This window comes from Coturnix japonica, chromosome 7 (assembly GCF_054131305.1).
Source record: "Coturnix japonica strain WE chromosome 7, WE-NBRP24, whole genome shotgun sequence".
NCBI classification, from domain to species: domain Eukaryota; kingdom Metazoa; phylum Chordata; class Aves; order Galliformes; family Phasianidae; genus Coturnix; species Coturnix japonica.
The window spans coordinates 14899640-14921149 of record NC_140669.1 but is presented as its reverse complement, the minus strand read 5'-3'; the positions used below and the strand labels follow the sequence as shown (position 1 = coordinate 14921149).

The following is a 21510-nucleotide window of genomic DNA, read 5'->3' as shown; positions in this document are numbered from 1 at the left end:
CTTAAGCTGGAGAATGAAATCGATGACCTTGATCTGCCTTCTTTTCATTATGCTGTAGGATTTGCTTTTCTTCTTGTTGCTTTGGGAAGCATTTTTGTAACAGATTCTCGAAAGCCACTTCTAATTGAGTACTGCTATTTTCAAAGTTGCTGTCAGTTGAAAAATGTACACCCAAGTCTCTTCATAGAGATTGCTTAAATACCCAGCCCTCAAATGGCTGTAGGTTGGATATTAGGAAGAATTCATTTTCTGGAAGAGTGGTGATGCAGTGGCACAGGCTGCCCAGGGAGGTGGTGGTGTCACCATCCCTGGAGGTGTCCAAGAACCGTGGAGATGTGGCACTGAGTGACATGGTTTTATGGGTAGTCTTGGTGGTAGGTGGATGGCTGGATGAGGTGATCTTAGAATCACAGAAGTTAGAAAAACTATGGTACTATGATTTGAAGGTGAGGTGACATTTGGGAATTAGCTCATTTCTGCTTTGATATATATATTTTTCCCCTAACGGAGTGAGCTACTAGACTGTCTCTCTCCATAAAGGAATGCCTTTCCTTAGCTTTTTCTGATGGACTAATAGATAATGCATTTATTTCTGGCACATGCTTTTGTTGGCACGCTGACATCTTTTTTAATATACTTCCCACCTCAGGTCTCCATCAATCTGTAGTCCTTACATAGAGTCTTTTTAAATATGCCTCAAAGCAGAAGTCAGGTTAATCTGTTTTTCCCTCTGTAAAGTGGGACCATCTCTCCCAGGCTTTCTTAGCCTTATACAAAGGTTCACACAAAGCCAATCTGAATTCCCTTTCAAAACTCAAAATATGTTTAATTGGAAAGGTATGGTTTTGTAAGTAGATTAATGCAAGACTGATGCTCTGCAGATGAAATCCTGTAATGATTAACATGTGGCATCTCAGACAAGTTCACACTGTGATAGCTGTGTGAATTGTTCAGCAGCTTGCTTGGTGCAATTGAGAGAAATTAGGACAGCTTGAAGCTCACTGCAATTGTCACATACTCTATTGACACCCACATCTGATATTTTTCTTCCCAGTGTCTTTCTAGTATTTCTGGCAAGGGGAGGGAGGTCTCGGAGCCTTGTCCTGAGCTCTCTGCAAATCCCTTTCAGATGTGGGTGGGAGGGGAGCAGGGCCAGGCTGCCTGGCTCAGTCTCTCTTTGCCTGGGCTGGCCTCCATCAGTCAGCCCCATGCACATCCACCCCCTTGCTTCCAGCCCCAAAATGTGTGTGCTGGATCTTGCAGGAGCCTCACCAAGCAGGGAGGGCCACCTGAGGCACCTGCTGTGTTTTTCTCCCATACTGAGGAGCACCAAGGAGGGCCTTGAGGACCAGTGCACTCCATAGGTCTCCTAGTGAGCACTGTCTGTCTCTCCCGTCCTGTTGCCTGCGTGAACAGAGGAACACCCTGCTTGGGCATGGTGACCTGTCATCCCCCTGCACCCTACCTCAGCCCTCCCAGCCCCAGTGGTTGTCAGCTTCCAGTAGAGACTGACTCTTGATTCAATGCACTTTGAACGAGGCCCCAGATTCTGGTGCCTGCCCGCACCCTGGGAAGATTAGACAAGGTGCAGCACAGGCACTTATACCAGCTCAGTTAATCCAAGCACTGCAGGGAACGTAAACTGGGGTCCTCCATGTGGAATTTCCTGATGCCATCAAGAGTGCTGCACTGAATTAAAAATATTTGTCTTATTAACAAAGGCAAATAATGACAAGCAGATCTTATTATTTTATTGGGCTAGAGTTAAATATTTGACCAATAATGAAAAACTATTTCTGATGGATTTCTCCCTGTTCTCTTCAATCTGTTTCTTTTAAAGTGTATATATATGCATGGTTTTGGTGTTTGTTTTTGTTTAAATTGTGCCTCCTGCCAGGTTTCCTGGTGGTTGGAGCAGAGGGAAATCATTACAGGTCATACTTTATTATTTCTGTGAGTAGTGTAGCTCTATTGGATGTGTGGTTAGAGGAGAAGAGACATTCTCCAACAAGGATCCCTCCTTACTTCTCTGTACTCAAGTACCTGGCATTCACTCAAACTGGCAGTGGGATTAGGATAGAGCACTGAAACTTGCATGAAGTGGATGGGGATGTTGGCAAGACATTGGGCCCTGGAGAAAAGTTTGCACTGGGATGAGAAAAGAGAGAAAGCCCTCATTCACCTTGATCAGAAAAAGACTGGGAAATGTGTTAGCAGCATGGATGCTGGCATCTGAAGCCCTCTTCAACAGCTCGCTGTAGAAACTCAACTCAAGCATCCATGGGCCTGTGAGAACAGCAGTTTCTCTTGAACTGATAGCATGAGAGGCTTCAGCCACTATTGGAGTCACTCTGGGTTTCCATCTTTCTCAATAAATATGAGAGCCCAAGGGAAGACCTTGAGACTATTGGGGGAGAGGGGGAGGAATGGCTTCATGTGAAGGCTTGGAATTAGAGAAGGGTCAGGGCTGTGGGGCAAATTCTGTTTTTATTCATCAAAACACTTCAGCTCTGCTTGATCTGTCAGCACCAGCATAGCAGGAGTGAAAGGGAATTCCCAGTGAGTTCCGAAAAGCAGCAGTGTCTTGGATATGGAAATGGGCACAAAGGGCTTCAGGCCAGTACAAAAGGATTGGTTTTCCTTAGAAGGTGCTGCCCAAAGCCTGGGGCAAGCAAACTGCTGGTAAGATCTGAGCATTACACCACTCCCCAGGCATTTGGGCACTTCCAGCCACTTTGTTAGACAGAGCAGCATCTGAAAGCATGTACAGGAAAAAGTCACTTATTTTGCGCTTTGATCCCAGTTTGTCTACCCTGCTACAAGCATTACAGCCCATTTTGTGAGATGATGGGAACATCAGGGTTTTGCTTTTGTTTGGGAGGGAAAAGAGGGTTTCACCCCGCTCCTGCCATTTCTTGCCAGCTCCTGGTTCCCTTCTTCTGGGGTATTTCCTGACCTGTGTTGGCTTCAGCCTCAGCTCCATGCTAAGAAATGAAATTATTTAGTAAGTATTGGTTCTCCTTGCAAAAGACAGCACTGGAGAAGCAGCAATTGGTTTTCAACCCTAACTAAAGCGAAGCAGCCACACTGATGTGAAGGTGAGAGGTGTGGTTTCCTGTCAGCACTATGCCTTGAAGGGTGGCAACATCACTTCTGTGGAAGTGCCTTTTCCTCTTTTGACAATTTCTTTCTCCCATGTGCTGATGTCAGTGGTTTCATGCTTGAGGTTATCATTTCCTAGATGTGTGTTGAGCAAGCCTGTCTCTGTGGGGCTGTCACTGGGAGTGGGAGCGGACCTGACTGGGAGATGAGGTTTGCTGTGGAGTTGGCAGGAGAAGAGGCATGGGAGCCTGAAGAGCTTCCCAAGGCTGAGCTTTAATGCTAGCACTGCACATCTGTTTTACAGGACAGGTGCTTTGAGTTAATTCTGTACAGGCTGCTGTCAGGGATGCTTCAAGTCTGTGTATATAGCTGCTCACATGTCTGCTCTTTGCATTCATTGAGTAAGGGGCATAGGGTGTTTACAGGTTAATGGATTTTCAAGCTGAAGTGTTTGCTGATAGCATTCAGGGCATGGAAATTAGGTCCAGAAACCTTATCAGAGACAAACCATCTTGTGGTGTCCTTCTGTGGAAGCCCAAGTATTAGCTTCTTAATTTATTTAAAGTGGTAAACCTACAGTAACATATTAATGTGCATGCAACTAATTGGGATGTGCCCCAGTGCAAGGACAATACTGGATAATAAAACTCTTCGGGAATGTCCTTCTGAATGATCTGCTGGCTACTTGCATAGTTTAAATGCATAGTTTCATGTCTGAAATTACAACCACCCTGAACCCCACCTAACCCCAGAGGTTCTCCAGCACAAGGAGAAGGTGAGGATAGGTTAAGGACCATCTTACCTGGCTGGGTAGGTTGTGGGCATCCACCTGGGCAGAGGGGACCACTGCAGCACATATAGTGACTGCCTTGCCCAATGTGTATTGCTGAGCTCTGAGGGTGGCCTGCTGAGCCAACCCTGAACATTCCACTGAGCTGCAGAGGCCAACCTGGTATTAATTCACCTCAAAGAGCAGGTTGAAGTTGTTAAAATATTTTGCAGGTGGCTCCTTGAACTCGTGGTGCAGCTGGATCCAGCCTAAAGGGGAGGAAAAAAGAAAAAAGGGGAGAGAAGAAGCAAGTTCTGATGAAATACAAATTAAAATAACTCATGGAAGAGAAAGAAAATCTGGTTTCGATCTCTACAACAAAGCCAAGCAACGCATCAAGCTGGAAAGGAGAGATGTCAGCCAGACAGTGATGAGGATTTTTATTGCTTTAACACAAGTGCTTCACCATGGCCCTAGGTGCTGCCCCAGCAGCTGGGAGGTGACTCATGGGGGTACGAGATCTCTATGGGCCTCATGCTTGTGGTCAGCACCAGGGATGAGGAAGGACATGAAGTGGAGGTAAATCAGTCCCCAAGCAAAGGTGGGTTTTGCTCCCATGTGGGTCTGAGATCCAGCTGTGCTTCCATGCCCCAGCACAAATAAGGTGTTCAGCCAAATCCACTGTTTCTGTTCTTTATAGTGGTTAGGCAGCCAGTGTGGTACCAGGGGCACCCCAATGGGCAGTGAGTGAAGGGACATGCCAGACCTTACTTCTCCAAGAGCTGCCAGTGGGCAGATCTCTCGCAATATGCCACGGGATCCCCTGAATTCAGTGGTGCTCCCAGATGTGCACATGCACCAAAGATGTTGGTCTTCCTGTGGGGAGAACAATGCAAACCCAAAACTGTCCCAAACTGATCATGTGGGTATTTCACTCCACAGGACCTCGTGCTTGGCAGTAAAAGGTCAGGCGGAGGAGAGCGAAAGGGGAGAGACAGTAGTGGTTATAGCATTTGTTCTCCCAAACAACTATCACGCGTGCTGATACCCTGATTTCCAGGAAGTGGCTGTGTATCTGCATGCTGGTGGGAAGCAGAGAATTAATTCATTCCTCTTTCTGCCTTGCTTGCACACGCTGCTTTTGCTTTCCCCACCAAATTGTTATCATGTCAGGATTCTTCCTTCTCACTTTTTTTTCTTTTCTCCTCATCCCATGAGAGAGAAGCGTGAGTGAGTGGCTGGGCAGGCATTTGACTGATGGCCACGGCCAACCCACCACCAGCACTGGCTGGGGTGTTGAAGCTCACCAGCCTAATTCAGTCTGAAAAGTGGAAAAGATAGAAAAATCATGTGAGACAGGGCAAATGAGTAAGTTTATGAGCAAACCTACTGCTGCAGAAACAACCTCTGGTCACCAATGGCTTTGTGGTGCATGTCTGCCAGATGTGTCAAACTGTGGTTATGTTTCTGTGGGACTCCAGTGTGGCCTGTGGTCAGGATTACTATTTCTTGAAGCCCATCTGCAGAAACATGAGTACAAGTGTTGGGATGTAGAGCAACCATCAGCTGCCTTGGGTGTAATTCGCTTCAATCTAGAGGCAACTGCCAAAATGGTGGAGGTTGCTTCCCTGGCTTTCCCAATACAGAGCCTGTTTATACCCCCACCTCTTCTTTTTCTCATATTTGGAGGGCCACCAAAGCCCCCCAGATTCTGCTTATTTATGCCTAAGACTGTTTGGAATGTGTTAGATGAGTCTAGAAACGCTGCTATGCTGCAAGATAGATGGGTAAACACCTTTGAGCTAGAGCATCTTTTTAACTGGGGGGGATAAAAAGACTTAAAGTCACAGATTGAGTTTCTTTTGGATTAATTCTTGTACTCCATCGTCAATTACCCATGGGACCATGACAGAGATGCAGCTATAGTCTATCCACAAAACTCAGTCCAGATGCAGTGCACCTTTGCAATGAGGGCTTGATAAGCATCTTCATCTGAGCACGTACTACTAGCAGTACAGCATGGGAAAGGAAGGGCTAGGGTGAACTGTAGAACAGCAGGCCCTTCCCCAAGACATTAGCAGAGCCTATCAGGAGGGGGAGGCTGATGCAGACATGACCCATAGTGTGCTGGAAAGTGCTGTTCTGTTAGGAATCCTGTTGTTTCAGTAAGTCCTCAACCCATGACAACTATGCTGAGTCAGCAGTTTCTTTCATTTTTGTTATTTCTTCCTGAGTTAGTAACTTCAGTTGCACAATCAAAGTCAGTTTATTGCTGCAACCAGTGATAGTGCATCAAGAAACGAAAGATCAGGGTGCATTAGGACTGCCAAAATGTGTTCCCCTACTTTAATGCCTGTGTCACCTGAGACACAGGGAATGGCATAGCCACAACACAGCCGTGAGAGGTGAGAAGATGCATGACTGAACCTGGCCCAGCAAGAGCAGTGACTTCAGGCTGGTTCAGCCACCCTAACTCATGGAGTTAGCTTAGCCCTTCACCACGAAGCAAACATCCCAGTTCCTTTGCAGCATGTGGCAGAATGTTACCAGAGGAGAGATCTCCTCTTCCTCCGTCTTAGTGCCAACCCAGGTCACAGCTGAGTGCTTGAAAGGAGAACACAGAAGTGGACCTCAAAATCCCCGCTTATTTTTAGTTTAAGCCTTTTAGAGTGCTATTTTCCAAGCGCAGAAGCAAGGATCTCTGCACTGGCTGGGGCTGGCTGCGGGTTTCCAGCTCCACTCCATGCGAAGCGATGCTGTTCTTTCTCCAATGGCCATGCAAAGTGATGTGGTCTCAGCAATCACACAGCTGAGCGAGGACGTGCAGCCAGGGATGGGGCCTGATGACAGTGGCTCATCCGCACCTCAGAGGGGACAGCAGTGGGTGCAGAAGGCTCTGCCCGATACCTATCGACATCTCTCGCTTGCTGGTTTGGGTGAGTCACTTCTTCCTTCCACACAATGCAAACTGGCACAAATTTCAGTGATGGTGAAATGTAGGAGTGATATGTACAGGGTGTGAGAGAAGCAGTGGTCAGGTGGTGGGAACTGTGTCCATGGGTTGAGGAATTGGTTCAAAGAGACCTCAGCAAGAGGCTGTGTTGCACCGCAACCGATTTGGGCATCAACACCACCCACCCACTGCTTGTCCTCACAGCTCCTCCTGATTCTTCATCTCTTCTTTCAGTCATGCGCCATCACTTTGCTGCTCATTAATGTGGATTTAATCACCACATAGTGCTTCACCTCATCTCACAGGGGACAGACCCTGAAGCTAACACTGAACTAGGGATTTCCTTTCCTTAGAAAGGAGGTTTACTTGCACTAGAAACCACCTCATGATCAACCCCAAAGTGCTGCAATACCAAATCACTCATTGCTAAACTTCTTTCAGGAACAGAGCCCTGTGGATGTGGTAGCTCTGAGCAAACACATGAGAGCTGCTGAACATCCTTGCTTGTGGGATTTTTTTTGAGGAACCATTCAAATTACCACATCAGAGTTCTCACAAGTCTATAAAAACTGAGCAGATAGGAAAAACCTATCAGAGAGAGTATCAAAACAGGAGGCAGAAAGGAAGTTCCTTCAGTTCTCCACTGCCCTCCATCTGACAAGGCTCTAGGTTAGCCACAAGACATTTGTCATGAAAATTAAAGACAGATGCAGAGGAGATGGCAATTCAAGTGATATGAGCACCTTCAGTATTTCAGACAAGACTGGGTTTGCTTCAGCTGCTACCACAACCTTTCAGATTAGTGGTAAGGTTTCTTTTTATTCAATGGATTGATGTGAATTTTATTGGGTATATATATATATATATATATATTATATATATATTGGGAAGAAAACCACATAAAGATGAAATATTCTATTTACATTAAAAATAAAATGTGTCTTTTTTTAAAACAGAGATTAAAGAGTTTAATTGTTCTTTCTGGCTGAAGCTGAGCATCAGAAAATAGTTTTCCTTCCCTGCTTCAAAAGACGCCTAATTGCACTGAGACAATTTCATGTCTTAATGGTTAAGATACTGAAATCACCAGATCCAATTAAAAAAGTTTCTTAGTTTTTAGCTGAATATAAATATTTTATTGCTGACTCAACCATCCTATTGGAAAACTAATTAAGCCGTTGTACTCTTCTAAAGCTACAACTTTAAACTACTCACTACATTACTTTGGGGGAAAAAGCCCTCAATTAAGGGTAAATTATTGCATGTCTGAAGTAAGTATTAGCACTTCTGAAATGCTTTTTTTATCCCTCCTTTTTTCCCCCTAAATGGTAGAATTCAACAAAGTATTTCATTTCTTTTACATTTGCTGGTGACTATTTGCCTTATATGTTACGAACTGTTTTAATCTCTTCTGCAGTTCAGTTTGTTATTGATTTTTCATTTGTTTTGATGTATGCGTGGATCACTGTTGGAGACGTGTGTGCCGTGCTCTGGGAAGGGAGAACCTGTACTTTGAGCAGCAATCCTTGAATGGCAGCCTGGGACATAGATATGGGAGGGAGACAGGGTTCATTGGTGCAGAAGGAGAAGTGCCATGCTGACACTGTCACAGGATGGGTTAGGTCTAGATGGTAGTAAGCATGTTAGGGCAGCTATGGGGAAGATGCTGACAGTGGATCACAATGCACAATCAATGCAGAGAAAGGCTGCCTGCTTGGCTTATCAGACCTTGCAGGAGGGTTTAGGGTCCTGATCCTGAAGTGCATGGAAACAAGCAGAGATTGTGGCAGAAGAGTTATCAGGATTTCTGTCCTTCTTCTGTTGATTTGTAGAGCCTCAAATCCGGAGAAAGCCATCCACATGCTGTACTCGGACTGCCCTTGTCATCTACCTGCTGCTGCTAACAGTTGGCCAGGTGCTGTTGGCGTACAAAGGTATGCATCCACCTAGCTTGTAGCCTCCATCCACCCTTTGGAAGCCTGGGCAGCTTTGCTGGCTGCTCTGGGACAGCACGAGTGTAGGTGATGAGCTCAGAGATGGGAAATCTCTGCAGATTCACAGCTGCACACAAGGCAAAGTAGCTGCTTCTGCAGGAAGCTCATCCCCAGCCCCTATATGTTCCATGCATCTGGGCCAAATATCTGCAGTCCTGGCTGACCAAGCAGTTCCCAGCCAGATCAAATTGTATACTCACTGCATGGACATTTTGTTTCCACAGTGTTTAAGATGAAGGAGGAGATACTGAAATGTCAGGAAAATAATGCCTTCCATGCTGAAGAGATGATAGGAAGATCCTATGCCGATGACGTTCTTTTGGAGAAAAACTTCACAGGGAGGAACATGGGACATGAAGAAAACTGGAGGAGACACTTAGAAAAGGAAATCACCGTAATTAAAAGCAGCAATGCAAACCTGATGATGATGATGAGCAACATCACCCTGCTTGCAGGTATGGCTCAGTTTCTTCATGGTGACTGGTGGGGAGAAATGGCTCTGCTGCACCACCTGCTGAACCAGGGGAAACCTAGTTCTGAAGGAATAACTGTGGCAAGATTTGGTCTCGCTGTCAGGCACTTAATGCTGCAGTGCATGGGGTCCTGACTACAGAAAAATAATCACTAAATATTTGTTTCAGGGCGTCATGGACTCAAAGGAGAACCTGGTCCACCAGGTATGTGGGTAAATGAACCATAAACAACTTCTTTTCTTCTCTCTTCTTTTATTTTTTTTTCCTGAGATACATAAAGTGAGGATTTGGGATTTCAGTTGCTAGATCCAGATCCTACTAAATGCACAAACCCCCTGTGCCCTGTCATAAGGAGAATTGCTGCACACTTTGATTTCCTGGACACTTTGGCTTGCCTGGGTGCTCCCATGGTTGTTGCTGACCACCACAGTTTTGTCTCCATCTTCTCACTGCCACCTTGCAAGAAAAGCTAAGGGTGACAGAGAAACCATGGCTGGTGGTTATCTGCAGTAGGCTTTCCAAATCCTCATCTGAGGCAAGAAAGGGCCATGGAGGAGATAAACTATTTACAAAGGGTTTATGTGTATCCCGCCACTGGGTTTTCTGCCCCAGGCACAGCAGGTCTTGATGCACAGATCTAGCTAGAACAATTCAAATACAATTCCTGAGTTCCTGCTCTTTAGGGGCCCCAGCTGAACTATGCATATAGTGAGTAGTGACTGATTTGGGATGGAACAGTACCAGTCATAGGAGATAAATGTCTCCAGTCTGTGAGGATGCAGCAAGACCTGATCTCATGCTGGCTCTGTAATGAGAAGAAGTTGGACTCAGCATTTTCCAAAGAAACTCAAGTTCCAGTGATCCTGTAATGATCTAAAATTCACCCCTTGTTAGGTCAGGTCTGTATCTCATCCATTCTTAGTTCTTGGCTATGTTGATGAGCTTTTCCAAAGGGGGGGAAAAAATAGATTTAAAAAAATAATAATTTTTCCATGTCTTCCTGGCTGCATTCACAATGTTGAAACACCACATCCTGCCAAACGCTAATACTGTTCATCAGAGCTCAATAACTTAGTGCTTGTTCAAGAAAGATCTCCCCAGAGGTCTGTGTGGGTGGGCAGGTGGCCTGGCTTGGCTGAAGCACAGCTGGTCCCTGCCCAGCACACCCAGCCCAGCTCCACAGACCCTTCTTGGGTGCCTGTGCTCACCTCTGCCAGCTGCTCATCGGCCTCAGTGGTGACCAAAGGCACATGTACAAAAGATGATCAAAAAAATTCACCTATCCTTCTCACCCATTATTATGAATAGATGATGTGTGTCAGCTGATATGTGTCTCACATCTCAGGGCTCCAAGGACCACCAGGGATAAAGGGAGAACGAGGAATTCAAGGTAAGGCTTTTCTAACACCTGAATAACCTTTGTGGATGATCATAATGTGGCTTTATGGATTATTTTATGGGCAGTCTTCGGTTGAGATATAAGTCAGCAGGAATGTCACTGGAGTTGAAAGAAATAAGCCTATATAAAATCAGTGCAAACAAAAGCAAAACTCAGCTGGAAAAATCCTTGTTTTAAAAGTGAGTTTTTAGTGCCATTGCACTGGCCATGCTGAGTAGACGTCCTCTGCCCCAACACCTCTCTCAGGCACATGGGGAGCAGAGTTTGTCTTGTGCTGTGTGGCCTTCTGCTGACATTAATGAGACGTGATACCTAATGCAGCATCATAGGTGTGATGTTGTCCCTGCAGGCTTACAGGGAATGCAGGGCAGTAAAGGAGATCGTGGTCCTGCCGGCCCAAGGGGTGAACAAGGAGAAAAAGGAATAAAAGGACAGGCAGGAATTCCAGGTAAGACATCTCTGGAGGCATTTAGGGCCAGGCTGATGCAATGCTGGGCAGCCTGGTCTAGAAGTTCCAACCTCATGGCAGGGGGTTGGAACCAGATGATCTTTAAGATTCCTTTCAACTTAAGCCATACTATGATTCTTCACTATCCCAGCAATTTATTTCCATTTAAGATGGTTCTACTGAAAACACCACATCAGGTCTTCACAGGTCCCATATTTCATAAAAACTTAGGCAATCCTGTGAGTGGCATGCCAGTCCATGAGAGGAAGACACTTGGGCTGATCTGCAGGGATTTTACTTTGGGGTGTGTTCCAGTGAAGCTCCCAGAGGGCAGCTGGGGAAAGGAGACATGGAAAACGTTGACTTTACACCATGAAACTGTCCTTATAAAGTTACCTTTGTCTAAGGAAAGGCACAGATCTTGAATTAGCAGCTCATTCCAGACTAGCACAGTAGCATTTTCATGGTATAAAATAATACAACGTAATTTATGTGCAGAAGCACACGTTAGTTCTCACTACAGCAAAACCTACCTCTGGGAATTTTATCTTGTTTTAAAAGCCAGGCTTATATACCTTAAGTAGAAGAGTCTTGCACCATGTTTCTGCCAAGCAGCACGTATTAGTGGTATTTCCTGAATAACCAACATTCAACACTCTTGCTTGGGACGCACCCGGAGAGGAAAGACTGAATGCAGCACAGCAAAATCAGAAGCTGTACACGGTGCAGCTTCCTTGAGGAAGGACATTTGGATGAGCTGTATAGAGATTCCTCAGAAGTAAAGGATCAGAACCCACAAGACCTAGCACAGGATGGTCCAGATTTAAAAAAGGGAAAGTGAGAGAAATTGCCAAAGGTGAGATCTTGGAGATAATTCTGGAACAGAAGCATGAAGGAGATATCACTCTAATTTAAACAATTTAAAGTAATTCAGTTCTATTGGAATATACTGAGAAGTCTAAGGACAGATGCGGCAATTACTTGAAAGCACAGGAGCAGCATAAGATGTCCTCCATTTCCACCAGACGTAGGGGAAAGAAACATTAAAGACAGAGGTAATGGAGACTTAACTAGGGAAGAAAACCTACTAGTGGCAGGGATACTTTGGGAATAGACTGGGGATGCAGTGGGATTGTTTAAAAATGAATGGTAAATGTGGGTATGAGGCCAATCTCTGCCACTGATGCAGATGGAAGGGGGTGCTCTCCGGTTTCTGAGACAATGAATATTTGATGATGATGTTGATTATGATGATGATTATTATTATTATTTACACTTCCTGTGCTTCTTGGTAGGGCAGAAAGGTGAAATAGGCCAGAAGGGCAATCCTGGGCCCATGGGTCCTCCAGGAAACCAGGGAATGCCAGGACAGCCAGGCTTCAATGGTAAGTGCAGAAGACACAGCACAGCCTGCCATCAGCATGCAAATGATGGCAGAACTGCCCTTGCTGAAGCATTTGACTAAATCCTGCCAGCACTGATGCCGGGATGTTTTTACAGGTAGCGCAGGGGAGCCCGGACGTCCTGGGCAGAAGGGAGAAGCGGGTAAGCAGAAAGGAGGTGCAGTTTGTTCTATGGGTATGAGACTGTAAAAGAGATTTCTTTAAGAGTGGCATTTCCAGGGTGGCCCACCATTTGGAAGGACCTAGCATGCGTTCTGACCCCACTGGGACAACTCAGTCCACACAATGCAGAGTTGGTGACTGAGCTATTTTTCATTTTCTTTCTTCACGTTTTGGCTGCTTTTCACATGTGCTGTTGTTTATCATCTCCAAGGCCCAGCTGGAGTACGTGGCCCCCCAGGACCTCCTGGCCCCAGCAGCCCTGGGCAGAAGGGGGAAAAGGGGGACCTTGGGCCCAAGGGCTCTCCAGGTACCAAGCTACTGACATCCATATCCCTTGGCCCTCCTATACTGGCTTCAGTTTGTGTGATGGCTTCATCTTTGCTGTTTTGTTTTTAATTTCAGGAATGACAGGCAATATGGGACCCAAAGGTGAAAAGGGAGACAGAGGAGTACCAGGTAAAGAAGAATAAAAAAGGTCTGTGAGCAAAAGCACGTATTATGCAAAGTATGGGGATGGAGTACGGAGCAACAAGGAGGCAGTTTGTTGAGTCCTGCTCTCCTGGCTCCATGCATCCCAGGATGTGATGGCGAGCACCGGCCCCTGCCTGGCTGCTGTTTTCTCTTTCACTCTGAGTTTACGTAGTGCACACTGTCAGGTCCAAGTGCTGCACGCTCCTGCATGCACTGATACGTGGATGTCACGGAGTCACCTGGCCTAACATTATGTGCTTATATGTATGCCTCACCTGAGTTTGTGCCTAGGCTTTCTACAGGGTCAGTGAGGACTACCTGGAAGTGCAGTCTTTGTGCTATCAGTGAAATTTAAGATGTGATACAAATGACCAGAAATCAGTCCACTTCAGAAGGCAATTTGCACCATCTTTATTTTCTGAATGGGTGAGGTCTTCCCTGAGCACAGTGGAAAGTAAGACTCCTACTTGACTAGTAGATGCCTGTAGTGCAGACTGCTAATGTGGACTTGGTGAAATCCATCATGAATACATTTTAAATCATATAAGTATTTATATATATTTTTTCTTTCTTTTGATGATTGTAGGTATTGAAGGGCAAAAAGGAACAAAGGGAGACCAGGGCCCACCAGGTAAACATTCATCTGACAACACTAAATATTCTGATAATGATTAAGAATGGTACTTTATATGTCATGTTCCAATTCTCAATATCAATATGAAATGCCTATCACGCTCCTCATCTGGGGAAGGACAGTGACATTTCTGCTTTCCATACAGGCATCCAAGGTCCAACTGGTCAAAAAGGAGCCAAGGGTGATTATGGCAGTAAAGGTCAAAAAGGTGAACCAGGAGTAAAAGGAGCAAGAGGAGACCAGGGAAATCCAGGTAAGGCTGTTTGCCATGGTGTCTGTGGAGCTGAAGAGTATTGCATTTACAGCTTGGGGACCTTCCTAAAGATATGCAAGAAAACAGATACATTGGATTTTCTCAACTCTACCTTCTTTGCAGTCTACAAAGACATCTTGCAATATGTTCTGTGCCACTGAGATTTTCATGGCAGTTAGGAACACAAGGACTATTTAACAAAGCCTCTCTTAATTGCAGAATAAAACAGAACAAAAAAACCCACAATAGTTCAAAAGGGACAATACTACAAAAACTCACAATCCTTACACTGTTCCTTTACAATCAGAGAATGCTCTCCAAAACCCCAAGACCTGTATTTAAAAAGTTTCCAATTAACAGTAAAAGAGCCCTCAGACAAAAAGCAACCTGCAGCCTCTCTGGGTCTCCTCTGTGCACTTCTCTCGTGGACCTTTGTCTCTAGAAGGAGCGTGGAGGAGGAGAAAAGTTTGTGAGTGATTTGCAGCTCTCCTTCCCTAGAAGGAGGTGGTAATAGGTGCTCTGTGGTGGTAGCTTTCTGGCTAAAGAGCTCATCATGTCTTTTCAAGCACAGGCACTCCCAGGAGGAGAGAGTCAGCCACTTCAGTGGGTTCTTTCCACACAGAGACAGCGTACCCATCAGTGACCCACCCAATTACTCAATAAAAAGCAATAACAAGATCTTTCCCAAAGCAACAGTCAAATAATTGTTTGTTTTTCAACTTGGAACAGGTTCTCCAGGAACGAAAGGGGACAAAGGAGAACGGGGAGGAGGTATTGCACTTTTATTTTCTCTTCTGCCACTTGACTCTGTTATCGCAGCTAACAGATCAGGTACACAGCAGAACAGTTACCAGAGCCAAGAGATCTGAGCTGAGTAATTTCACTGGGTTTAGCCTCTGGAGACAGGACAGAGCCCTGAAATATTCAGACCTGAGATAAAAGTAACTTCTGGTCCCACTCCAGCTGCAGCAATGGAGATGGCAGCATTCATGCAGTTTGGGCAGTCACTGCTTCCATCTTTCCATGTGCTGTTTGCCGCCTGCCCATAAGACTAGTACAGTTATTTTTGTCTCCTCTGATCCATCAGGTAACTTCAACAACAACATACGAATCGCAGGAGGGGGCAGGAGGGGCCGTGTGGAAATCTTTCACCAAGGGTCCTGGGGAACAATATGTGATGATGACTGGGACACCAAGGATGCCTCTGTGGTCTGCAGAATGATGGGGTACACCCATGCCATCTCTGCCTTCACTGCAGGTGGAGGTGAGTCTTCAGCAGCTCCCCAGGCTGTACTGCAAGGCTGTCTGCCTGGTTGGGAGATAATGCATGCCCTGCAAGAACCACAACAAGGGACTCTACACAAGCAATAGGAGAGCAAAGAGGATGGGTTCAAAGGGGAAGCTAAGCCCCCTTTGACCAGGCTACATGTCATCTGCTGCTTGAACTGTGTCCAAAAGCTTGGTTTTCAGTTCACCAAATGTGCAACCCAACGCATGCATTTGGAGTAGTGCATACTATTATTTCTTCTGTCCATTGGTGACTTATTCATTGTATTTATTTTTCTTATTTCTTTTCCCAAAGGCTCTGGACAAATTTGGCTTGACAACGTGAACTGCAGAGGGAACGAACATTCAATTTATGAGTGTAACAAACCTGACTGGAGTGTGCACAACTGTTCCCACAATGAGGATGCTGGGGTGGAGTGTATGTGATGGGGCACAGGGCTGCCCCAGGAACCACTGCCCACTCATGAGCTCTGTAAGAACTTTGTTCGTAGCATCCATCCAGCTTCTTCACACAGATGGAATTCTGTTTTCCATAAATCAGCAATAATAGCAAGACTTGCAAATAACCTGAGGTATCCCAGCTGTCAGAAATCAACTGGAGCTCAGACGTGATCAAGTGCATGGCTTTGCCACCTGCCTGCCACTAGCCCACCTGCAGCAGCTGTAGAGCTGCTCTGCTTTAGCTCAGCGCAATAGAAAAAAGCCAGCAGACAGTGCTGCAGCTTAGCTGGCCAGCCCTTAACGCAGTGCTGTTGTCAGCCTGGCCTAAAGCCTGTGGTAAAGAGTGTATTATTAAGTGATTATTAAATTATTAAGTGATCTTTTTGGTATGCAAACACAAAAGTCCTTCAGATGAGATGATGATTACGGGTCAAAATGCAGCCATACCAGACTGGGATCCAGGTTTAGCACAGGTCTTGTGTTTGACCTTGGCCAAGTCCCCTGCCTTTTCTGCCAGCATTTTCTGACCTGTTCCCAGTAACAAAACCCTCCCCATATCTCCTGTATAAAACTAAGTGCCATCAGATCTTTACAAATGAGATGCTCTACTAAAACAATGAGATGACAAATAAAAGCAATAAGGCTGAACTATCAACTAATTAACCTTTCACAGTGAAAATATGGTCCCTAAACCAAAGGCTTTTGCCTTAAATTAAAGACTTGTGTCTGAGGTAATAGCTAAAAGACTCTTATAACCTAAAGTCTTCCCCTTTTTAACAGCACTAGGCCTTTGGCAGATGACAAGAAGTGTATGTATAAACATTGCATGCACAGTGCAGCAACCCACTTGCTGACATTGTATTTAACATGTCAGAAATGTCTGTAAGCAACTGCACATCTCTGCATCAGCATTAGCCACATCTGCACTTACCTACACAGCTTCTAGATTCAATTTTGGTGCTCAAAAAGCCAGATCTAACTGGAAAAAATGAGTGGTACTGGTAAGAACAGCAGGTGACTGTATGTAAATAAAGCACTGCCACTGCTAGGCAATAAAGGATTTACAAGCTGTATTCCTGTCTTGATGCATCTGCTGGTGCTGCTTATATTCCCATTTTCTCACCTTACTTGCTAATGCAGTATGTTTTGCATCAGGCAAAACTGCCATAAAAGGGAAAGCAGCCATGTACTCAATGCTGACCCTTAAAACCCCCCAAAATCTCATTTTGGAACAACAGACATCAGGGAAATAGCTGCTATGCCACAACAAAGGTTAACAAGCAAGGGCTATATGCTTGTGCCAGGGCAAAGAGCTCAGCCTGCCTGCTCCTCAGCACAGTTGAACCCAGCTGTGTCCAGTAGTGACCAGGGTGGGGCTGAATAATGCAGAAGTGCTCGCATTGTTATGGTTCACTCTGTTCTGAGAAGGGAAATGAACACCCAAGCAGGAGCTTTGGAGGCTGTGAGCTTCCTGGTGGGTTGTAGTCTCACTTCCAGGTGCCAGAAGCAAAATTTCAAAGTCCACCTTTAGCAGATTCACATGTTCACACTAAATTCCCCCCTTTATGTTCAGATATCAGACAGGCAGTTCTTCATCTGGTAGAAGCTGTTATGCTGCTATGCTGTGTTTTTGTTGAGGCAAGGAAAGCCCTTATTTGACTCCAAAAAGAGAGAAAAAAAAACCAATATGGATTTCACTTAGAACTCCTAGACAACAGTAGAACAAGAAGAGATAAGTTATCCAAACAGCAGGTAATATGTCAGATAAGCACTCTGTAGATCAGTGAGAGCACTGGTGAACTGTAATGGAAATGCTATAAGTCATGACTTGAGCCAGTGATCGAGCACCTGGTGGGAAGGCAGGGTAATCCCAGGGGAGCTCAGGTGTATGCAATGCAAGTGAGTGACTAGAAGGGCTGGAACCAGGATCCATCTCTTCCCAGACCTCATTTAAGGGTTGGCAGAGGGAGATGCAGGTATCTCTCTGGAGATCTCTGCCTGCCTGAAGCCTTCTGAAGGTAAGCAGCTTCTTTCCCTCATTTCTGTGTCTACAGCTGTTGTATTAGAGTGAATCCCCACTTGCTGCAGCCTGGGATCTTTCTGCTCTGCTGTCATCACTGTGCTTTCCATCATGTTACACCAGTCATACACCAGTGCCCAGACCACAGCCAGCCTGCTGCAGCACCAAACCCCAGCACGGCTGACAGAGGATTATTGATTAAAGATGCTGCTTCCCGACACTAAGTGGAGCTCAAGGGCCACCACCCACTCTGCTCCTGCTGCTCCAGCACTGCAAAGCTTCCTCATCCCAGACCAGGCCATGCCATGCCCTGCCCTGGTGGATACGTTTCAAGTACCAGCATCAGCATCCCTCTCTGCTTCTCTTTTCTTCTTGCAGCAAGCCTTCACTCCCACATCCTGCATTCCAATCAGAACCAGAAGGGACACAAATGTGCTTGTTCCCTTTGATGGGCTATAGTGTGTACCAAGCAGTGAGCCTGAAGTTGTGAGACAGGGTGAGGGTTCCCAGTGACCCAAGTTGCAGCCAATCAGTCTTCCCAGAATAGTATTGTGAAAAATGAAAAAATACCTCTTGTGATTCACTCTCTGGTGCTTTCTGATTTGATAAGTAGGGCACTCGTGTCCCCACATTTTCTTCTCCAGCCCAAGGGAAAGCTTATCAGGATAGGAAAATTGTCACATGTCACCATGTGACTGTTGTTTAGGAGTGAAAAACCCTTGTATCCACAAAAATATTGAGTCCTGAGGTCATCTTATGTGGCCACATCCTCTTCCTCACCAACACACAGCTCAGTGCTTTCAGTCCCATCTTTTAGGACTCCCAAAGAACCAGCCTCACCATCCCATGGTGGTTGTCTACAACAGCTAGCAAAGAATTGTACAGTTGTGCTTATCATTCCCTCCCAGCACCAATTAAAAAGATTTAGTTAAGCAAAATTCAATTACACTGTCATGGATAAAAGGGATACAATTAATTAGAAAGGAATAGTTTCCCTTAGGATTGCTGTTATTTCCAGACTGTCCCTGACCACTTCTTGTCCAAATCCGAAGAGATGCAGGACAGTTTGGGTCATCAAATGTCACCAACTCACGTATTTCTCCCACTGGGGGGGAAAACTGAGCATTCTGTCAACAGGCAATGGTCAGAGACCATTAGGTAAACAAAATGATGAGCAGATCTCACAGCCCTGGAGCTTTAGATCACAGAGGATAGCACTGAGAATATGTGTTAATAAGTCAGGAGTATTGATTTAACCACATCTCAGTGTTGGCATAGCTGTCAAACCACAAAAACAGCAACATGGAGGGGAGGGCTGCAGGTTACCAGTGGGGTGTGATCGGAGGCTGAATGAGATATTCATTGCCTCAACAGAAGTCACACGCAATTCAAAGCACCACCCAGGCACACAGGGATGCTGAAAAGCAAAACATTTCTAACTAAAAGCCAGGTCCTTTGGGTTTTATAGCCTCAGGTTTATGCTGAACGCATCCAATACACATCTCACCCTAGCAAAATTATTAATAATTCCAGATGAAATTGTAAAAAGGCAATTTCATTTGTTCACAGCTAAGAAATCGTTCTGTCTGAGGGTTGTTGTTCTTTTTAAAAGTACATTAAAGCCATCATATTAAATGTCAGGTGTAATAAAAGAATGGCTTCTCCGCTCATCTTAGAGAAGTAAAAAATTGATATGCATGCTGGGTATATCTAAAGATCAGACTCATCTTGTAATATATGGGTCACTAATTGCATTTTCATCCCTCTCTTCCAAAGTCTTCTGTTGCTTGTGAATTAGAGTCAGAACTCATCAGCACAAATCTGTGGACAGGTTTCTTAGCTTTCTCTGCTAAACATAATGGTTTTCTTCCATTTCTTCCAACCAGCCTGAGATGCAAGGCTCTGCTACAAGGGAAGAGGCCAGGCTGGCTCCCACTAGCATTGGTGCAAAGCTGGATGGATACATGTCAGTGCAGGCAGCTGCTCTGCCATAACACCAAGCTGAACATAGCCCAAAGTATTTAAACAAACTGCTAACAGTAGCGCCCAATGATTATCCATTTATTTCAGTATTTGTCTTTTTCAAATGTGACCTAAAATCTATAAGTAATTAGTTATTGTACTGCCTACAGTATCGCAAAACGCTTTGCTTCATTTTTTATTCAGACTCAGAGTTGCAACTCCAGAATCATTCCAGTCACATCAGCCTTCAAAGGTCTAAATGGGGAGGAAGGGGGGGTAATGCCTTAATATCTTTGAGATTTGCAGGAATATTTGAGGATTTTCTGGGGATTCGGTGCAAGATGAAAAAAAAGAAGAGTTTTGCAGGCAAATAGAGGAACTTGTGCCTCCAGTTAAAAATGAAAGACACATCCAAATGCAGAGATTTAAATGTTAAAGTGCTAAATAAACATTGCTATTCAACAGTGGTCTTTGTCTTTTGAGTCCTAGGTTAAAACTACTTCACAGGGACTATAAAAGCTCCTTGCTCATCTTTGTAGAAGCAAAATGAATTTTAGCAGTGCAAGTTCCAGACTGAAAAAGAAATTCTACCTGAATCCCCTCCCAAACAACTGAGGTGCCACACAGGGAGAAGGCAGGAGATGACTTTTGGGGCTGTAAGGTAAGTATGCCTTGTGAATAAGAGAGTAGTACACAAACTGCATGTATCCCAGGGCCACTTGGTGATATTTTGTGTAAGTACTAATAAGGAAGTGGTGATGTGAAGGGGCTGGTTCCATTCCATCAGGGTATCAAAAAATGCAACGGCAGCTCTGCAATGACCTTGTATCTTGCTGCCTTAGGAAATCCTGCTGGAGTCGAGGGATTCAGAGGGCTTTCAGGCTTGGGCCATAAATCACTCAAGAGATGAATTACTGCCTTATTAGAGCAGCTTCATAACTGTAATTCCAGATAAGTGCACAATTAGTCTGATCTCTTCTGATAACATGCCAACAGGAAAAAAAAAAAATCGTCATCTCTTGCTAAGCCGAATGGCTATTCAAAGACACTGCAGCAAACTTTCACAGATGTTGAGGCCAGCGGGACCATTATAATAATCTCATCTGACCTTCTGTGTGGTGCAGGGCAGGAAAACTCACCCAGGAGCTCCTGCATCATCCTGAAACTGTAGCTGGCTTACCAGGAAGGTGCCTTCTCTTGTTTTGAAGCTTTCTGAAGGCAGAGAGAAACCACCATGAGAAATCACTATGTTCTAAGAAACGACCACGTTCTTGGCACATGAGTTATCCTTCTAGCTCTCTGTTGCTAACTTCACTCTTAACCTGTGCTGGGGCACTGGGAGTGAGCCAGTGTGCTTGAGTGTTGTCTCTGGTAATGTGCAGGCTTGTAGGAAGGAACAGCAAGGAGAACAAATGGACAAGGTGGACAGGTGGACAATGTGAAAAAGATGGTCACAAGGGCACATGAGCCTTTCTCTCACCCACTGCCCAGCAGATGGACAGGAGACCTTGCCGACTGCTCTAGCATTGAGCAGCTGGGTGAAATAATGGGAAATGACTGCTGTCATTAAAATGTGCTCTGCATAGCACAGCGCTGGTGACTTGTCTGTCAGCCTGATGTGGTCAGCTCTGTGCCCAGAGTGGTTTTACTGGGCAGGGAGAAAGCTGCTCTTTCTTCCTCAATGTATTTTTTTGGTGCTCAAGTTCATTCAAACTAGATACGAGGCAGAGCAAGAGTTT

At 45.2% G+C, this 21510-nt stretch overlaps 1 protein-coding gene across 2 annotated transcripts; it reads left to right on the top strand.

Annotated features, from left to right (window-relative positions):
• The first annotated feature begins 6569 nt into the window (after positions 1-6569).
• Positions 6570-16862, top strand: MARCO (macrophage receptor with collagenous structure). Of its 2 annotated transcripts, none has more exons than XM_015868839.3 (15): positions 6570-6807; positions 8657-8758; positions 9043-9273; positions 9460-9495; positions 10637-10681; positions 11040-11138; positions 12434-12523; positions 12639-12683; positions 12915-13010; positions 13106-13159; positions 13761-13805; positions 13954-14061; positions 14791-14832; positions 15149-15325; positions 15644-16862. In XM_015868839.3, the coding sequence occupies exons 1-15, from the start codon at positions 6615-6617 to the stop codon at positions 15772-15774; spliced, it is 1494 nt and encodes a 497-aa protein (XP_015724325.2). In that variant the 5' UTR covers positions 6570-6614; the 3' UTR covers positions 15775-16862. The 2 variants fall into 2 exon arrangements, with proteins under 2 accessions (XP_015724325.2, XP_015724326.2); XM_015868840.2 differs by lacking the exon at positions 6570-6807 and adding an exon at positions 7389-7629.
• Positions 16863-21510: the final 4648 nt, after the last annotated feature.